Source organism: Nelusetta ayraudi, unplaced genomic scaffold, assembly GCF_046127955.1.
Source record: "Nelusetta ayraudi isolate G7.1 ecotype Tasmania unplaced genomic scaffold, CSIRO-AGI_Nayr_v1 ptg000015l, whole genome shotgun sequence".
Taxonomy (NCBI): domain Eukaryota; kingdom Metazoa; phylum Chordata; class Actinopteri; order Tetraodontiformes; family Monacanthidae; genus Nelusetta; species Nelusetta ayraudi.
This window is the reverse complement of record NW_027466065.1, coordinates 1,746,743-1,764,667: the sequence shown is the minus strand read 5'-3', so window position 1 is coordinate 1,764,667 and position 17,925 is coordinate 1,746,743. Positions and strand designations below refer to the sequence as shown.

Below are 17,925 nucleotides of genomic sequence, written 5' to 3'. Positions count from 1 at the left end.
CTTCCGATTGGATGAAGTCGCGGCGAGGAGGGGCCAATGGGGGGCGGCCCAGGCAGCTTCTCCACTGCTGCTGGGTCACAAACATCACATCCCTTGTTTGTTTTCACTCCAAACCAAACCACACAATGAGTGAAAGTTGCAGGAGCAGCTGTTTGGTTTTTCTTTTTCTTTTGTTTTTTTGCACCGCGCTCCGTTTCTCCTCCACAGCTCCTCGCCAATCAATGCATCGATCCATTTACGCATGTGATCTAAAAAGGAATTAGCTCACCCCCCGTTTCATAAGCGTCACGTTTGCATCGTTTGTTTGAATATTTCCGTCCTCTGGGTGCCGCTGACGGAGCGGAACGTCGGACGGCTCTGAAGTCTGCAGACCTGACGCTGGCGGAAGGGAGAGCGAGTGAGTGATGAAGGCAATCAGCGGCCACAGTCACCCTGACGTGTCACTCCGGAGTTGTTTACTGTTGGGCTCCGGCTCTGCCCTTCTCTAACTTACTGTGAGCTGGTCGATACCATTAGCACCGCCGCTGAGGCGGCCAGCGAAGCCACTCTGCCGCCGCCGCCACCACCACCGCCGCTCCTGGGTGAATAAATAGATGAACAAATAAACAAAAACTTGGCGGGAGGAGGACACAAGCTTCTGCAAATAGCGCGAGGGGATGTTTTGTGAGTGTTTTATTAAACTTTTTTTTATTTTTTTATTCTTCTTTTTTTTTTTTAGGAATTCTGGGTTGTTGTTGTTTTTGTTTGTTTTTGTTGAGTGGAACAGTCAACAACTTTGTGTTGCGGCCCGAGTGATAATATTGCGGCAGGGTCCGGTGCCGTGGCGGTGACAGGGTCTCACACAGATGTACACATCAGCCCGGGATGAGAGGGGGCGGAGCGACGAAGGTTGAAGTGTCGGAAACATCAGTGGGTGAGAGGAGGTGGAGATGTCGAGGAGGTGGAGGTGCTGGGCCATCGGGTGACACTGCAACAAAGCTTGTCTGCGGTCGTCCGTCGGTCACGTGTGGCACACAGCAGCAGCAGCAGCAGCAGCAGCAGCAGCAGCTTCTCGTGTCGTCTCTTCCTCTGCCTGCTGTTGCTCAAAACGTTCCCCCCCCCTTCTCTCACGTGTCCGCAGGTATCATGATATCGTGTGTGTGCGTGCATGTATGTGTGTGTGTGCGTGTCTCTGGGATTAATGCTGCCCCTCCCCACCGGCAGCACCTCCTGCTCCTCCTCCTCCTCCTCCTGCTCCCTGCGGTAATCCATCTCGCACCCTGCCACTTTCTATTCAGAACCAGCCGAGTGTGGGCAGAGTGTGCCACCCGTCTCACACACACACACACACGCACACACACACTCTCTGCGAGCACTCGGGGCGTCGCAGGGCACTTCACTATTGCTGTTGTCTGATCTGGGTCCTGGTCTCTCTCACACACACACACACACACACACACACACACACACATACATTCATCTCCTCAAAACGAACTGTGAATTATAGCGTCAGTGCTTGCTGATCCAAAACAAATCTCACACTTTCAGCTTCAACTTAAACTCAAAACCTTAATCTATCAATCTGTCTATCTGTCTGTCTGTCTGTCTGTCTGGCCATCTATCTATATAATCTACAGCAAATGAAAGCCTGACCTTTAAGCTGTATGATCACTGACTGATTTTCTGTTGTTTTTTTTCTTCTGTTTTTTTGGAGTGTTTTGAAGGAAAATACAATTAGCTGTGTTAGCCGACATTCTGCTAGCGGTTAGCGACAAGTCAGCGCCGCCGTTCCCCTGCTCTAACTCACCATCAACAATGTTGATCAGGGGTTGAAAAGGAGCATCCCACTGATGTGTCATGCAAACATTTCTAAAACTTAGAGCCTGACCAGGGAAATGTGCCGCAGCGGCTGCAGCTGCAACAGCAGCAGCAGCAGCAGCAGCATCACAGTTCCGGGGCTCCACTTCCAGTAGCGAGTGGAAGCTGCTGACAAGGCGGCAATAATCAGAAGATTTGTGGATTGAACGTCGCTGACTCATCAACTGGCAGGTTTTTATTTCTCATTTTTTTTATTTTGTTTTGAAACGGGGCGCCTCACTTACAGTAAATTGTATCCAGCCTGAGCTTGACGCATCCTTTAATGAGGCCATTACGTGCGTGGCTGCACGGCAGAACCTCCCACAAAGCAGCAGTTCTAACTGCGGCTAACGACTCACCGGAGCCACAGCTAATTTGCCGTTTTAGTCGCCCCCTGGTTTGTTTGGTTTTTTTAGAGGCGCTTGCAAAGCCACCCCCCCCCACCCCACCCCCCATCCATCAGTCAGTCATGGACAACTGGGCACTTCTTCGTTGGTTTCACTGGCGAGAGGTCAAAGGTCCGCCTCTGATTGGCTGCCCCGTTTGCCGTTCACTGCTTCTTTTTTTTTTCTTGCACGTCCGTCTTACAAAGTCTGAAACCCCCTTCGCCTCTCCTCTGTTAGCACAGCTCCTGCACGGAGCCCTCAGCGCGCTCCCAGAGTTCACTGGAGCCTGGTTTGAATACCAACGTCTCGATTAACGGCGGCGTCCAAGGTGGGCTTAGCGGAATATGTCGAGAGAAGGCCAAAATTACAAGGCAGACGCTGACTCCTCCTGGTGTGACAACTAGATTTAAAGTAAAGGTCATCATGTGATCCCAGAATACGCCCCCGTCACTCGCTTGTGTGTGCGTGCGCATGTCTGCATACGTGCGTGCGGGCGGGTGTGTGTGTGTGTGTGTGTACACCAGGATGTTCACTGGCGCGTTGAATCAGAATAAATAATTTTTGAGCAATTGAACAATATTTCATCAGAACTCCATCCAGCTCACACAGCATGCTTTCGTGTCCGTCTGTCCATGGTTTATTTGGAGCCTGCACACGGCCCTGGTGTGTTCGGGGCTGCAGACCCCCCCCCCCCTCCCCCCTCCCCAAATTGCTTTTTTCAGCAACCACTTGAGAATCAGGTTTGTCTTTTCAAGTGTGGTCAGCTTGATGATTAAAAGTGATTAAAAAGTGTTGCTCAGTGATGAATAAGTGAACGATAAAGAGAATAAATTTGGTTAAAATAGAAGCCATGCAGCCCAGATGTGAAGACTGCAGGGTCCAACTGCTCTGCAGATGTATTTTATAGTGTCACACACACACACAAAGCACTTTGTGTAAGAATCCTCATCTCGGCTCACAAAACACTCCACACATGGGGACAAAGGGAGCGGTTGAATTCCATAAAAAAGTCTAAAGGGGGGGAAAAAAAAGAGATATATTCGTAATACTCCTAAATAATGGCTCACTTTGATCACTTTCCGACAAGAACAGTCAGAACTTGGACGGAAGATGGCGGTTTTTTTTTTCTGGTGGTGCCAGCCCATCACGGTGGAGTGAGCTGTCAAAGCGCACAATGATTGTATCAACACGTAATTAAATGGTAATTCGGCGATGCGGAGTCATCATGTCATCGTGCGAAGCGCCGCGCTAGCACTCCCTTCAATTATGGCTGATCGTGATTATAGCCTCGCGCGTTGAGCACGTCGGCATCGCAGCGCTTTGTTTGGCCAACTTTTTTGGCGCGGGAAGAATGCGATCGCTGAGCGGATGACCGTTTGACTTCCTGCTGGGACTCCACAGCATCCCCGCTGCTGCGTTTCCTCCAGCTGGAATGTCTCCTGAATCCATTGGATGCATTTCATGTATCCATCTGCTGCTGCTGCTGCTAGCGGCTATGGTCGAGCGCAGTAAGGAAAGGATGGACGGAAGGATCGAGACACAGGCTGCTATTGGAGAACACCGGTAGAGTGGACTTTGCATCACGTGGGGCCAAATGCAAATAAGTTCTGATAAAACTAGCATCCAAGCTAGCAGCTAGCCCGGCCGTTGCTTCCTGATTTTCTGCCATGTTTCGTTCTGTTTTGTTTTGTTTTGTTTTGTTTTGTCTAGTTTAGATCCAAAGCTGCTGTCTGGTTTCGGGATGGAAGGATTAGTTGTGGGATTTCAGTTCAGATGAAAAACGGTTTCTACTGGAGGTTGACCAGATGGATGAGCAAGATTGCAGTGATGAAACCTGAGCGATCCAGTCAGTCTTCTCCACAGCCCCCGGGCAGACAGGAGGATCACACACACACACACACACACACACACACACACACGCACACACACACACACACACACACACACAGAGGGGGATGGCACAGGGATGGTGTATTCTGATCCAGTCAAATTCATTCCTCCGCTCTCGCTTTACGCTACAGTCCCGTCCTGCTGCCGTGAGTCGAGGTCACAGTTAAAGGACGGGAGCCGTCACTTAGCAAACGACGTGCCGGTGTTTACGTCAAAGTCTCCGGAGCCCCTCCCCGCGAGTCGAGTGGCGGCGAGACTGTTGGCAGGACAGCGTGCTGGTGTTTCGGTGGAGGCCGAGGTGCAATGGGCCGGGCAGCAGGGAGCGTCTCGGCTTAGAACCAAAGAGAACGGGAGAGAAGCGACCCAGTCGCCCAGGTGAGGGCCGGCCAGGACGCTAACCTTCTACCTGAGCGCTCATTACTGTCTGTGTCAGCGGTGACCTTCTCAACTCTCAATCCCACCAACACACACACACACACACACACACACACACACACACACACACACACACACACACACACACACACACCTGATGCTTCAAGCAGGGGTGGGGTAAATATATCCTGCAGAGTCTGAGCGGTGATTTGAGTTATTTTGACCAGAATGGTTATTTTTGGGCTCCTCAGAGGTGTGAATAGAAGTGTGTGTGTGTGTGTGTGCGTGTGCGTGTGCGCGTGTGTGTGTGTGTGTGAGTGTGAACACTCATGAATTTGTCATGAGGATAAAGCTGCAGCTCCGTCTTAAAGCTGCTTTTCTCCACTGCCAAGGAAATGCATAATAGATTACTATTATCAGCCATTTCAAATTTTCAATTATTCATATTTATTTAGCACATTTTTTGTCTTATTATCAATTTCTTTTTTCTAATTTATTTCCATTATTCAGACGACTAGTCTTTGGGGGAACTTCACGACGTCTGGAATCGGGCACCACGTACGCTCTGCAGCGTTGAATATCTGCCCGTGTTTGCCGTCTCTTTCGGCGGCGCCGCCTTCCAAAGTCGATCCCGGGCTTTTTGCGGAGCGCCGCCTTTAACACGTCTGAGCCCAGCGGCGCCGTGTCTCATCATCCATTCATGAAAAAAAAAGAGCACGAACGAGTGACTGTCCCACGCGCCTCTTTTCCCCGCCGGTGCTACGCTACGTCCCGTGATTGTGTCGCTAGCAGCCGCCGCCGCAGAGGTGGAGGAGGGGGAGGAGGAGGGGGAGGAGGAGCTGGGGGGAGGAAGAGGAGGAAGGGGAGGAAGAGGATGTCCCATTTAGCAACTAAATTCTTTAAATACACATGATAAAATATTTACACGCAGGCTGTCTCGTGCCCGGAGGGGGTGAAACATAAAAGAATTCGCAATGGGGGGGGCCGGAGTTATTGATGCTGTGTATTGAAGCAGATGTAGGCGACTCAGGAAGCGTCCTTGGGGGGCTGCGGCTGCGTGGACGGCCTTTTGAGGGCGACTTGGTGGCGGCGGCGGCGGCTGTTAATCAGCGCTCAGGTTGCAGCCGTGGCGGTGGGGGCGCTCAGTATGATGCATATGATCGCTAACCACGTGGTCCACTCCACGCACTCGGTCAAACTTTGAAGCGTTGCCAGCACGTAGACAATAGAAACTCTTACGTCAGGGTCGACGATCCTGGCCCAGCAGTCCGAGAGTGCTGGGACGAGCCTGTGCATGTGAATCAGTCCTACACTCTGTTCACACATGCGGCTATTTCCGGTGGAATGGACTGGATTGGACCGGACCGGACCAGATTTAAGTGGACCAGACTGGACTAGACTGGTCCTGATTGGACCACCGGACTGGTCTAAATCAGATTTGGACTAGACTGAACTGGACTTGACCGGATCAAACCGGACCAGACTGGACAGAACCGGGTGCAAGGTCTTTGGATCTCTAACCGAAACAGCGCACTGTGACTTGTCAAGGCTGCCAAGCTTTCCTGGCAGTGATTGTATTTGTTTTTACGCGCCGATGTCTCAAGATGAACGCAGCTTCCATATTCATCACTGCAAGAGAGCCGCACGCTGCGCCTCTTTAATTACTATACCTCCCCCCCCAGCTCCCAGCTCCCAGCTCCCAAACCCCCACTCCTGGGGGGCAGGAGGCGGGGGGGGCGATCACAAACAGCTTTTCAGCCATGAAAGACCTCCATCAGGCCGCTGGAGTGAAATCATCCCCACATTCAGCTAAATGATCACTTCACTCAGTCTGAGGAGGTGAAGTGAGGAGCGCACTCGGCTTCTCGACTCCCTCTGTTTCTGCTGTGCTGCCAGGAGGGGGCGTAAAAAAAATATAAAAAAAAAAAAGGAAAGGAAAAAAATAATGGGAATAACAAGATGACGGACGTGTTACACCGGCTGCCTGCCGAAGGGTGATGAGTTGCGCCGCGGCATCAGACTGCGTCACACTGACTCTCTCAGGGTGACGCGGTGTGTGTGTGTGTGTGTGTGTGTGTGTGTGTGAGCTGCCGTCATTCAGTTCGGTTTGGCGGACGTGGAAAATATCCTGGTGCGCGCCCCCCCCCCCCCCCCCCCCCCCCCCGCATCAGTCCGGCCAGTTTGAAGCGACCACGGCCGACATCATCAGTCACTGTTCTCTGACTCTGCATCTTTCCGTCTTCACCTCCGCCCACCGGCTCCCCAGCCAAACGTCGACGTGTCTTTGGGATTGACGGATGGGAGGCGGAGCGTCGGCGGCCCGCGGAAGATGAATGGTGACTGCGGAAGACTTGAGGTCCTGTCGCCACTTTTCTGCAGACCTTAGCAAAAAAAAAAAAAAAAAAAATTGGCCAAAGTCAAAGTTCCTCCGAGATGAACTATAATCCTGTTGCGAGAGTTTGTCTCTTTAGTTGGGGCCCCTGGGGCCACAATTACACCATTCCTGTTCACCCGTCTTCCATATTTGATTCATTTGTTGTCTCTTCTGTCGTCAGATTTTAGGGCATTGCCCCAGACCAGACTGGGCTAGGCTCGGCTAGGTTGGGCTAGTGTAGGCTAGGCTAGGCTAGGCTAGGCTAGGTGAGGGGCCTTTTTGTCATCTGCTGTGTGGACACTGTGCAGCGTCTCATCTCGCCGTGGCGGAACAACCCCCTTCCAAGCGTGCAGGATTTTTAAACGCGGGCCGTTCCTCTTGGGCCGTAACTCAGCCTCCTTCCCGACTCCCATCTCATCACGCCGCCGTGCCCTCAATCCCTCTGACGGCACCTTCACCAACCACCTCGACCTTCCACCTCTCCATCAATCATCCCTCCACGTTGCGCCGCCGCTCCATAAATCCATTTACCTCCGTAGATTCATTCCTCCGCAGCCCATCCCTTCCTTTAATGCTCCTCCTACGTTCAATTCCTGAACTTGTTCCTGTCTTTCTCGTTGCTGCTGATCCTCCCGTCAGTCCCGTCCTCCGTCCTCCGATAAATCCCACCACAGGTCCTCCATCTGCGTGTCCATCCGTCTTCGCGTCGAGCATCGACCGTCGCCGCCGTCTCTTCGGCACTTCCTGCACTTTATTTGACCACTCTTCCGAATCCCACTCCCCATTTCTTTCAATTCCAGGCTTGATTATTCTTCTCATCGCCTTCGTCCACCGAGCCCCCGACCGTCGGCCCTTGCTTGCTTTCTGTTCGCTCCCAGTCTCCCGTCTCAACCACATCGTCCCGCTCCCTTTACCATTGTACGTTTTCCATATTTCTCCCGGACATCTTTCCCTCCGTCCACATGTGCAACCAGCAGCTCCGGTCGCTGACCCAGATCTGGCCGGAACGGCGGCATTAAGTCAAACGGGATCTCCTGTCTTAGGCAGCAGGCATGCGTTAGACTCCCACGAGACTCCAATTCTGTGAGCGTCTTCCCTACCGAGAGTCTGTGTTTCTGAGGGATAAATGAAGGTCACACTTGATGCGGGTGTCTTGACATCGCAGACTTTCCAGCCAGTGTTTTCCGACCTTCACCTACAAGCCGTGAACTTTCAGTTTGCTTGACACGGACAGCAACAACAAAAAAAAAAGAACGCCCAGCCTCAAAGACGGGGGCGAAGCTCACGGAAAAGTTGGAGCCCGGGTGTGAATAAACTCCACGAGGATGCTTCTCACATTTGGGTGCAGCAAAGTGAAGTCAGCTGACCTGGAAATACCTCCAGACTTGAGGCACCAGGGGGACAAATTTGCTGAGCCTTTAGGGGAAACAAGTCTCCCACCTGGCTCAGGGTGGAGGGGGAGGGGGGGCCGTGGTTTCAAAGACACATGTCACCATAGAAACGGCAAAGTCAGTGTTTTTGCTGAGAACTCACATCACGTCTCAGATTGTGTCAGACCACCCGAGTTGCTCTCGTGCCACTCTGGAGACTCCAGGAAGCAGTTTATGGAGGTGGGAAGGGGAAACGTGGGGAATATCCTGCTCCCGCTGCGATAAGATCCCAGATTGGCGGAAGGGATAATGAAGGGTTGAATATTAGTTTACTCATCTTAATTAAATCTCTCTGGGACCGACCTCGGCCCCCTTGAGACCCACCGCACGATAAGCGGCAACAGAAAAGGATGGATTCTTCTTAATTAAGTTGATAATTAAAAGTGCCCATGATTATACCACAGACACTTTTATCTAAATTCAGATCCTATCTAAAACTATAAATGTAAAAAATGTCCTTCCTGCTGGAATTTCCTTGTCTTGCTTTCTTCCCTTTCTCTCTTTTCTTCTCCTGACCTGCCAACTGAATTCTTTCGGTGTTCTGCCCGTTCTGCGTTGCCCTTCCTTTTTGTGCCGTTCATGAAACAGGTCCTTGGGACTGGCGGGTGATGTAACAATCGCATGAATATTAATAATCGCAGCTCGCCCTCTTTTTTTTTTTGATTGTACGTCATCCCCGGCGCGGCGGATTAGCTCAAAGTCAACTTGTCCGTTTGAAAAGCGGCCCTGTGCTCGGTCGCGGGCCGCTCGACGTTGACGTCATATTCCATCGTTTACGTGAGTGTCAGGCGAGAGACGTCCGTGTCGGGCTGAGTGCTTCCAACTGAAGGTGGGGAAGAAAAACAACTCAGCGCCATGCTTCCAGAATAGAAGCAACTGTCAAGCTGTTTGCAACTATGAAGCGGCATAGTGCTGCTACAAAGAAAGCCAGCAGACGAACACAAATAAATCCGACTAGCCTCTGGAAAGCTAACTACACTCAGATTTCAACTTGGGCTTCTTGCTCATTCATCCCTTTAACCTCTCAATGGTTCCATGAGGTTTTCTTTTGTAATGAATTAGTTTCTTGTACAGATTTTAGCTAACGTACCAAGGTGTCAGGAGCTGCTAGCTGCTGTTTGCTCTAGCTAGCCGCTGTTTGAACACAAGGGAGAAGCTACGAGTTGGATGCTGCACTTGAACAACCTTCATCAGAATTGGGAAGCAGGAAATAGTGTGAACTTGTTTTCATTCCCACACTGCTCCATCCAACGCGGCTAGTACTTTGTGCTGTGGTGACCTAGCTAAACTAGCAGGAATAACATGAATTGGTCCACTTTATTGTGTTACCCTCCAATTCCTATCTCACTCTCTTAACAGCCAACAACCAGCAACTATTTCTCTTCTCTTGTCTTGGCCTGATGGATGCGTGAGATAAATCAGCAAGTGAGTGAGAAAGATTTCATCTGGTGCGGGCAAAATTTGGATTAGTGGCACGTTTAAGTCGGATAATGGTGAACGCTACTTTAGATTTAAGACGATCACTTAGAGCACATGAGTAACAACAGTGTCACACGTTGTGTTTTGCTGATAATTATGGATTTTTTTTTCATGTTCCCTCTCTAAGTTTCCTTATTTATTAGCACTTTTAAGTGAGGCCTTCATGTTGTTTCACAACCTCTGCGTCTGGTGTGTGTGTGTGTGTGTGTGTGTGTGTGTGTGTGTGTGTGTGTGTGTGTGTGTGTGTGTGTGTGTGTGTGTGTGTGTGTGTGTGTGTGCGCGCCCTGCTCCCCGACTGCCTTTTTGCTACGTGACAAATTGCGCCGCCGCCCCTCCGCCGCCTGGCCTCGCAAACCACACTTGGCGCCGCGTCAACCCGGGGCTCGGATCGCCCCGGCGATAATGGAGCGAGGCGGCGGCGGCAATTAATGCACTCGGCCGCCTGTGATGATTAACTGCCCGACTGTATTTGATGCGGGCCGTTGATAAGCGGCGTCTGAGCTCCAAACAGGTTAATTGGAATCACGTCTCAAACTGGAGAGGTCGAGCAAGATGTGAAGGGATTGTTTTGTCCTTCCCGGCTTCGGGACACTTTGGGTCTGGCGTTTTATTTTGCTTCGCCCCCACCCGCCCACCTCACCAGTCTTTTCTCCCTCTTCTCCTCCACAGCCTGGTTGCTAGCAGACAGTAAGTTCCTCCCTGTCTGTCCTCACTAACCACATATTGCACGGTGTGTGGACCTTCTCTGGATCTTCCTGTTTTGTCATTTTAAAACAACCTGCACGTCCAAGTCCTGTGACCAACCTCTGCTGTCGCTGCTGCAGGTGCTGTTTTTGCCACTCTGTTCAACTATTGATCATATTTTTTTATTTTTTTATTTTTTTTTCAGGCTACTCAGTAGCCGCAAAAAAAGACACAATAAATGAGGTTCTTCAGTCGTCAGCGTGTTAACCGCACTCGATAGCTGTCGAGATGAAATTAGACTGTTAGCAGGATGCATTGTCGAGTCGTAGTGTTACTACTTGAGGACGTGACTACGGGTGCACGGAAGGGACATAAGGCTTGCGAATAAAATGCTATCAAAAAAAAAATGAGCACGGTATGCCTTGTATTTAATGTCATCGTGATTAATGTGTTAATGCTGACAGCCCTAATATATGCACACATGTGCATGTGTGTGTGTGTGTGTGTGAGCAGTCTTGGAATTAGTCATGGAATGACCTTACTGGGAAGCTGACCGTGTGCTGCTTTCCTCCCGCCTCCTCGTCAGAGGAAATTGTGTCACGATGCTGTGCCGCAGCGGCACAGCTCTGTGATCAAAATTTAAACATGAGCGCAAAAAAAGAAAGAAGGAAAAAGGCAAAAAAAACAAACAAAAAAAACAGTTCTGTCAGGACTTGAGGGTGCGCACTCGTCCCAGTTGTTTAATTGATTTTAGCCGCGTGTAGCGACATGTCGTCTGCACTGCGTGCGCAGTCCCGCGGCTCCGAGCTTTAACGGCTGCCTTTAATATTTGATGGCGAGTGTGTTGACGGTAGGCCGGGATAAAAGATGACAGGGTCTGTGCACCAGGTGGCCCAGGCGGGGGGGTGTTCCTCTCGCTCTCACTCGCACACACACACACACACACAAACAAACACACACACACACACACACACACAAGAGCCGCGTGAGGCACTTCCTGATGCAGTTTGACAGCAGAGAATTGATGATGTGGCGGCCGTGCGGAGCTCCCTTCCAACGCCAGGCCACCGGGGGAAGAGCCGATGGGCCGACCGGCAGGCTGGAGGTCCGATCAGGGCCTCGGTCGCACACCTGAGGAGGAGGAGGAAGAAGAAGAAGAAGAAGAAGAAGAGATCCCGGATGGTCTCTGTTGCGAAGGTTGCAATAGCCGGTGCGGTAAAATAGCTGTGGTACAGCGAGCTGGTGCCCGGGCGCCGTCAGGAACCAGCGACAGTGACAGTGTTTGACAGTGTCACGTTTTATGATGTATTTCAGCCTGAGCCAGGTTCCGCGCCAATTCTTCACATTTACTCTTTCTCCCGTCACTCCTTGTTGCTCCTGTTCTCCATAGTAGAAGTAGTAGTTGTAGCGACTTGTTGGATTATTGATGGTATGAACAGCAAGGTTGTTTTTTGTGTGGAAACACGAGGGATTGTTCTTGCATGTCTTCAAAGTCAGAGTGTGTTTCTGGCCTGAGCCTGAAAGTCTTTTGAATGCATTGAGGAAGTAAACAAACAAAAAAAAATCTGATTCTCTCTCTCTCTAACTCACTCACTCACTCTCTCTCTCTCACGCTCTCTCCCACTCTCTCTCTCTCTCTATCTATTTATCGCTCGCCCTCTCTCCCTCCCTCTCCCTCTGGCTTTGTGCTGTTTGCTGATAAGGCATGCCACTACGACTGACCCGTTTAAATCAAAGTGTTTATTAGCTGTTAGCGCAATAGCTTGTCTTCAACCCTCGCTGCTCGCTGATTAATGGGACTCAAACGCGGAGCGTTAAACGACTTCTCTTGGCTCCCGCAATAAAATAATTTAAAAAAAAAGAAAAAGAAAAAAAAGAAAAGAGCAAAAGAAAGCTCAAGCGTCAAGGCGTCAGGCCGCCCGCTGATCTTCTGCCTTTGTGCAGCGCGGCACAATCGGCGGCGTGGCTTTGCTTTTCCCGACCACCGCCTCTCACTGCTGCCTCCAGGACTACGATGATAACGCTTTAACTCCCCTTTGCCTCCTTTCCCCCACCCCCTCAGATATTGCAGACAGGAAGATGACGTCGGACGAGGAGGAAGCCAGGCGGATCGCCGAGATGGGGAAGCCGGTGCTGGGCGAGCACTCCAAGCTGGAGGTCATCATCGAGGAATCCTACGAGTTCAAGGTGGGAGACGCGCGGCCTGTGTCGTCGTTGGCTGCGGCCGCTCTCGCGGCGTCGACGCTCGGCTGAGAGAGCGGCAACACCTTTCTAAATTTAGCCTTTCTGGGGGAGATGTGACTCACTCACAAACCCAAACTACCATTATGTGTTTCTGACTGGCATCCAGCCGGGCCGGGACTTGATGCCACTGCCATCATGTGGTGAAGCTTGTGTATCTCTCCCTCTCATCTACCTGGATGGAAACAATCAGTGATTGATTTATTTTTTGGTAATTTTCTCCTGTGTATTTTCTTGTGCATGGCACAGAGCACAGTGGACAAGCTGATCAAGAAGACCAACCTGGCACTGGTGGTGGGAACCAACTCCTGGAGAGAGCAGTTCATGGAGGCCATAACAGTCAGTGCAGGTACTCACTTTTAGATTATCTTTTATTTGATGTGTTTTAATGGATTTGTTATTGTTATTGTTATTATTATTATTATTATTAATATTATTAGTTGTAGTATAATGTTGTTGTTGTTGTTGTTGTTCCAGAATAAAAGCCATTCAATGTTTATTTGTAAATGTTACGTTAGATTTGGCTAATATCAAAGCCACTAGAGGGCGACATATTTTTTCATGTTTCATGTTTTTTTTCATGTTCATCTTTTTTGGGAACTTTGATTCACCGCTGTGGTTTTGGCACCGCTGATTAAACTAATGTTTCCGTGCCACGAAGGTCGGGTTTCTGCTCTGTTAGCCAGAGCGACTGTCTCCGCTCGTTCTCCGTGTTTGCACTCAGCTAAGCTAGCTTCCCTTCCTGCACACGACAGGAAAACTCCGCGGCGGGGGCTTTGGCTTCTCGGTCCACTTAGGTCGCCGAAGCCGAAGCCCTCCGCTCGTCACCCGGCCTCTGAAATATTTAATCCCGCCTCGCTCGGCACGTCCGCGTCAGCCGTCGTCGCGGCTGAAAAATGCATGTAGCTCAGATGGCCTGACAGCTTGAATTAGCGCTGCGGCCCTTCCTGTCCGTGCTGCCGGGACGGAGGGGACACGCCGCTGCTCCTCTTCAGCCCGTGCAGCAGGAATCTGAGGGCTTTTCTCGGGGGCGTCGTCCTCCGCTGAGACCAGACCGTCGAACCACGTGACTTCACGCGGCGCAAACTACCGTCTCGCCGAGGTCAAGGGTTATCCTGCCGCATCTCGTCTCACAGCGGCTCGATCAGGAGGGGGGGAGTCACTGAGGGGTTGTTGGTTTTCCTGTCAGAAAGCTGGGACGCTGCTGCGAGTTGATCGATGGGCGATGTCCGTTCATTCATTCAGTCAGACAAAGAATTCTGAGGTTCCCCTTCAAGTTCATTCAGTTCGAGTTGTAAAATGTATTGAGGTCAGTCCATCAGTGGGATCAGTCACTCCCTCTGTAGGAACACTTCGGGACACTGACCCCAGGTTATTGACCCCAGGTAAATGACCCCGCCCCCAGTCGTGGAAACAAGTGAAAGGTGCAATCAAGGGAATCTAAAGCACCATGTTATTAGCAGGAGGCTTAAAAGAGCATCAGATATGTTGTTTTTCTCATGGATAATGAATTTTGCATCGCTGCTCCTCTGAACTTTGGGATGAGAAAAATAAAGATCTGACAAAAAGAAAAGTAAAAAAAAAAAAAATTAAGTGGAGCGGTTCACAGTGGTGGTTATCAATGTTTCAGCAGCACATTTCAAACTGAATTTTACCCGCAAAGCTGGCAAAGGAGCAGCCCGACTCCCTCGTCTCACTCTGAGTTTGCCATTTTAAAGTGGGTGTTGCTCTCTATCTCTCTCTCTCTCCCTCCCCCCCGCCCTCCGCTCCTTCCCCCCAACACTTCCACCCTGGAGATGAGGACGAGGAGGACACGGGCGAAGAGCGCCTGCCGTCCTGCTTCGACTACGTCATGCACTTCCTCACCGTCTTCTGGAAGGTGCTGTTCGCCTGCGTCCCGCCCACCGACTACCTGAACGGCTGGGCCTGCTTCCTCGTCTCCATCATCATCATCGGCCTGCTCACCGCCGTCATCGGCGACCTGGCGTCCCACTTTGGCTGCACCATCGGCCTGAAGGACTCGGTCACCGCCGTGGTGTTTGTGGCGCTCGGCACATCCGTCCCAGGTGAGATGACGAAGGGCGCGGTGTGTGTGTGTGTGTGTGTGTGTGTGTGTGTGTGTGTGTGTGTGTGTGTGTGTGTGTGTGTGTGTGTGTGTGTGTGTGTGTCTGGCACTTGATGGACGATGTCTCTCCGCGTAGCATTGAGGGAATATTACGCGACTTTATCGGGCCTCCTGAAATGCGACGGCTCGTCCAGATGACTGATATTCTGCTGCCCCCCCCCCCCTGCCGTTGGCCTTTGTCAGCATATTTCTTATTGAAGCTCCTGTGGGCAGCATTAATAAGTCATAGCCGAGCGCTTTTCCCAGAATAATATGATAAACCAAAAGAAAACACTCGGCTGGCCTCCCCCATTCTAATTTATTCTGTGAGTGACAGGTGGATTTGGCAGGAAAGGGGGAATATTGATAGAGTCTCTTGCAGGATTTTCATCTTGAAGAAGGTCAAAGGCGGCAGGATGTTGTGGGAGGCTGAATTGCTGTAACAGAGTGACATTTTTCTCTGAACAGATTTCATTTTGGGGGTGTTTTAACTGTTAATACCTGCATTTGTTATGTGTATTTTTTTGCGAAATTGAAAAAAAAAAAAAAAAAAAAAAAAACACGGCAGATTTCAACACTTCACCTGCAGCGTGCTATTCGTTGCACCATTACACAGCGTCGGGGTGCTTTGAAGTCCCTTTATCTTCAAAAACACAACAAATTACAGCTCGCCTGGCGCAAATCTGCACCGGATTCCGTAACCAATCGGCTTCCTTTGAGCTGTGATGAAACCAGGGAGCAACTGCTGCTCTGAAGAAGGAGTCGGGCTGCTGCAGGCACCAGCGCGGATGCAGCATTGGCAGCTGTCTGTGTCTTTGTGTGTGTGTGTGTGTGTGTGTGTGTGTGTGTGTGTGTGTGTGTGTGTGTGTGTGTGTGTGTGTTCTTCTCCAGTTCCCCGTTTCTCGGTTACGGACACCGCTAATGCTAGCCGGCTAACAAAACAATAGCAGGGAGCTCGTCCGACTGCTTCATTCTGGACTTTGCTTCTCTGCTTCATCCAAAGGGTCCCGTTTTATTCCCCTGGATGCTCAGTGGAGGCCCAGTGGCGACCACATGGGGGCAGCACAGCAGCCTGTGCACATATAAACTTAGCGAATTGGGCACAAAAGTTCCTTGGGTAACACAGGACGCTAGAACCAGTTCCAGTTCCAGTTTGCCCATCAACCTGTCTTTAAAGTTTGGGTGTCTTCGGGACGACTGTGTGTTTTGCGCTGAGCTGATAAATAACCCTCACCCATCCACCCCCACTGCCTTTCCACCACAGACACATTTGCCAGCAAGGTGTCGGCGGTCCAGGACACCTACGCCGACGCCTCCATCGGGAACGTGACAGGGAGCAACGCCGTCAACGTCTTCCTGGGGATCGGCGTGGCCTGGTCGGTGGCGGCCATCTACTGGAAGATGAAGGGGAAGGAGTTTGTGGTGCCGGCCGGCTCGCTGGCCTTCTCCGTCACTCTCTTCACCATCCTCGCCTTCCTGGCCATCTCGGTGCTGCTGTACCGGCGCCGGGCCCACATCGGGGGGGAGCTGGGCGGCCCGCGGGGACACAGACTGGCCACGTCGGCCTTCTTCTTCAGCCTGTGGTTCCTCTACATCCTCTTCTCCAGCCTAGAGGCATACTGTCATATAGAGGGCTTTTAGGCGGGACTTTAGTGTGAGAGATCACACGGCACACACACACACACACACACACACACACACACACACACAAACAGGTGGGTTTGAATGACAGAGGCAGAGTTTGGGTCAGTCGACAGTGTGAACAGACTGGAGGGGTGCCGAAGAAAAATGGGGTTTTCCCTCCATCCCTCCCTCCCCTCCCTTCCCTCTCTCTCTTTCTCCCTCTTTCTTCCCCTCAACCGCTTCTGTAAGGATGCTTGGAGGTGTGTTATGCTGCCCTCTAGTGCTCGCAGGCCCGCTGACAGCCGTCGCTTACAGTTGGGACTGGGTTTTTTGGGGGGGGGATTTTTTGGCGACCACCAAGCCCATAGGTGGCGATGCTTTCCACCGGAAGAGACTTCACCTGGAGGGAGCTGAGTCAATCAGAGGTATATATTTTTCTCAACACCTGACGAGAAACTGCTTTTTTAAAAGTATTTTGGGGATAAAAATGCAAAAAACAAACAAACAAACACAACAAAAAAAAGAACACTGGCAGAAAAGAGGAGTCAAAAAAAGAACTATTTTCTGATCTTGGTTAATGGAATTGCAACAGATTATATTGTAAATGGGAATGCGTTGCCGCATGGCAGTGGGATGGATTCATAGGATTTATTTTTGTTTGCACAGTTTCCTACGGAGCAGCGCAGAGTTTGTCAGAAATCACCCAGTTAAAGGCACACACACACACGCACGCACGCACGCACGCACACAGACAAAATGAAAAAGAAAAAAAAAAACTCCGAAGAAGCAAAGCGACGGTGACAGTTCACAACTGGCCGACAAAAATTCAGCGTTCAAACAGGTTTCGGAAGACGAAGAGGAGGCGGACACGGCCAACGCGGTCAAACTGCCCTGGACATAACTTCCGTACTCTATACGTATCTATATATAATATATTTCCATATTTTCTGTATATTTTGAATATTTGTTTAAATGTGGTTCACCTTCTGCTCTACGAACAGAGGATTGCTGTGTGGGCGGGGGAGGGGCCGGGGCGGGGAGGGCAGGGCAGCAAGGTGTGTGGGGAGGGGGATCAGACTATTTACTGGAACGATGTCTTCACATTTCTAAGAGTTATGTATCTTGCCTAGGTATAAAGTATGACATTGTATTTTATTTATTTGCTAAAAAAAAATTTATCTTGGTCTCACTCAAGTTTTCACCTTTTCAATCAATTATTAAGGGGGGGGGGGGGGCAAAACGACAACAAGAACAAGGCGTTGCTGCAGAGGTTAAATTCAGACGTATTTTTCTACTGTTTCTTCCATGCACTTTGCTGTATAGTTCTGTTTATAGAGACTTCTACTTGTACACGTGCTAAAAGGAAGGCATTAGGATGGATTGAAGAGTGCCTGTGGTGGGAGAGGCGTTGCACATACGGGCGAGCAAACTGAAGAGTTCCCTCCTGGAAATGGAGTGTAATCCTATTTACAGCTGCAGTAACCAAATTGGTTTAAACAGCAG

The 17,925-nt window shown here is 50.6% G+C and overlaps 2 protein-coding genes across 4 annotated transcripts in view; one reads left to right on the top strand and one right to left on the bottom strand.

The window, feature by feature from the left end:
* Nucleotides 1-16,950, top strand: part of slc8a3 (solute carrier family 8 member 3) — a 63,477-nt gene extending 46,527 nt beyond the window's left edge. For 2 of the 3 annotated variants that reach the window (XM_076023326.1, XM_076023327.1), the window contains exons 4-8: nt 10,440-10,457; nt 12,517-12,641; nt 12,945-13,044; nt 14,492-14,761; nt 16,064-16,950. In XM_076023326.1, the coding sequence (XP_075879441.1) occupies nt 10,440-10,457; nt 12,517-12,641; nt 12,945-13,044; nt 14,492-14,761; nt 16,064-16,440 (890 nt within the window). In that variant the 3' untranslated portion in view covers nt 16,441-16,950. The remainder of the gene's footprint in view (nt 1-10,439; nt 10,458-12,516; nt 12,642-12,944; nt 13,045-14,491; nt 14,762-16,063) is intronic. The other variant, XM_076023328.1, reaches the window with a different exon arrangement.
* Nucleotides 1-17,925, bottom strand: part of dmac2l (distal membrane arm assembly component 2 like) — a 373,839-nt gene that overhangs the window by 246,051 nt on the left and 109,863 nt on the right. The window lies entirely within an intron of this gene.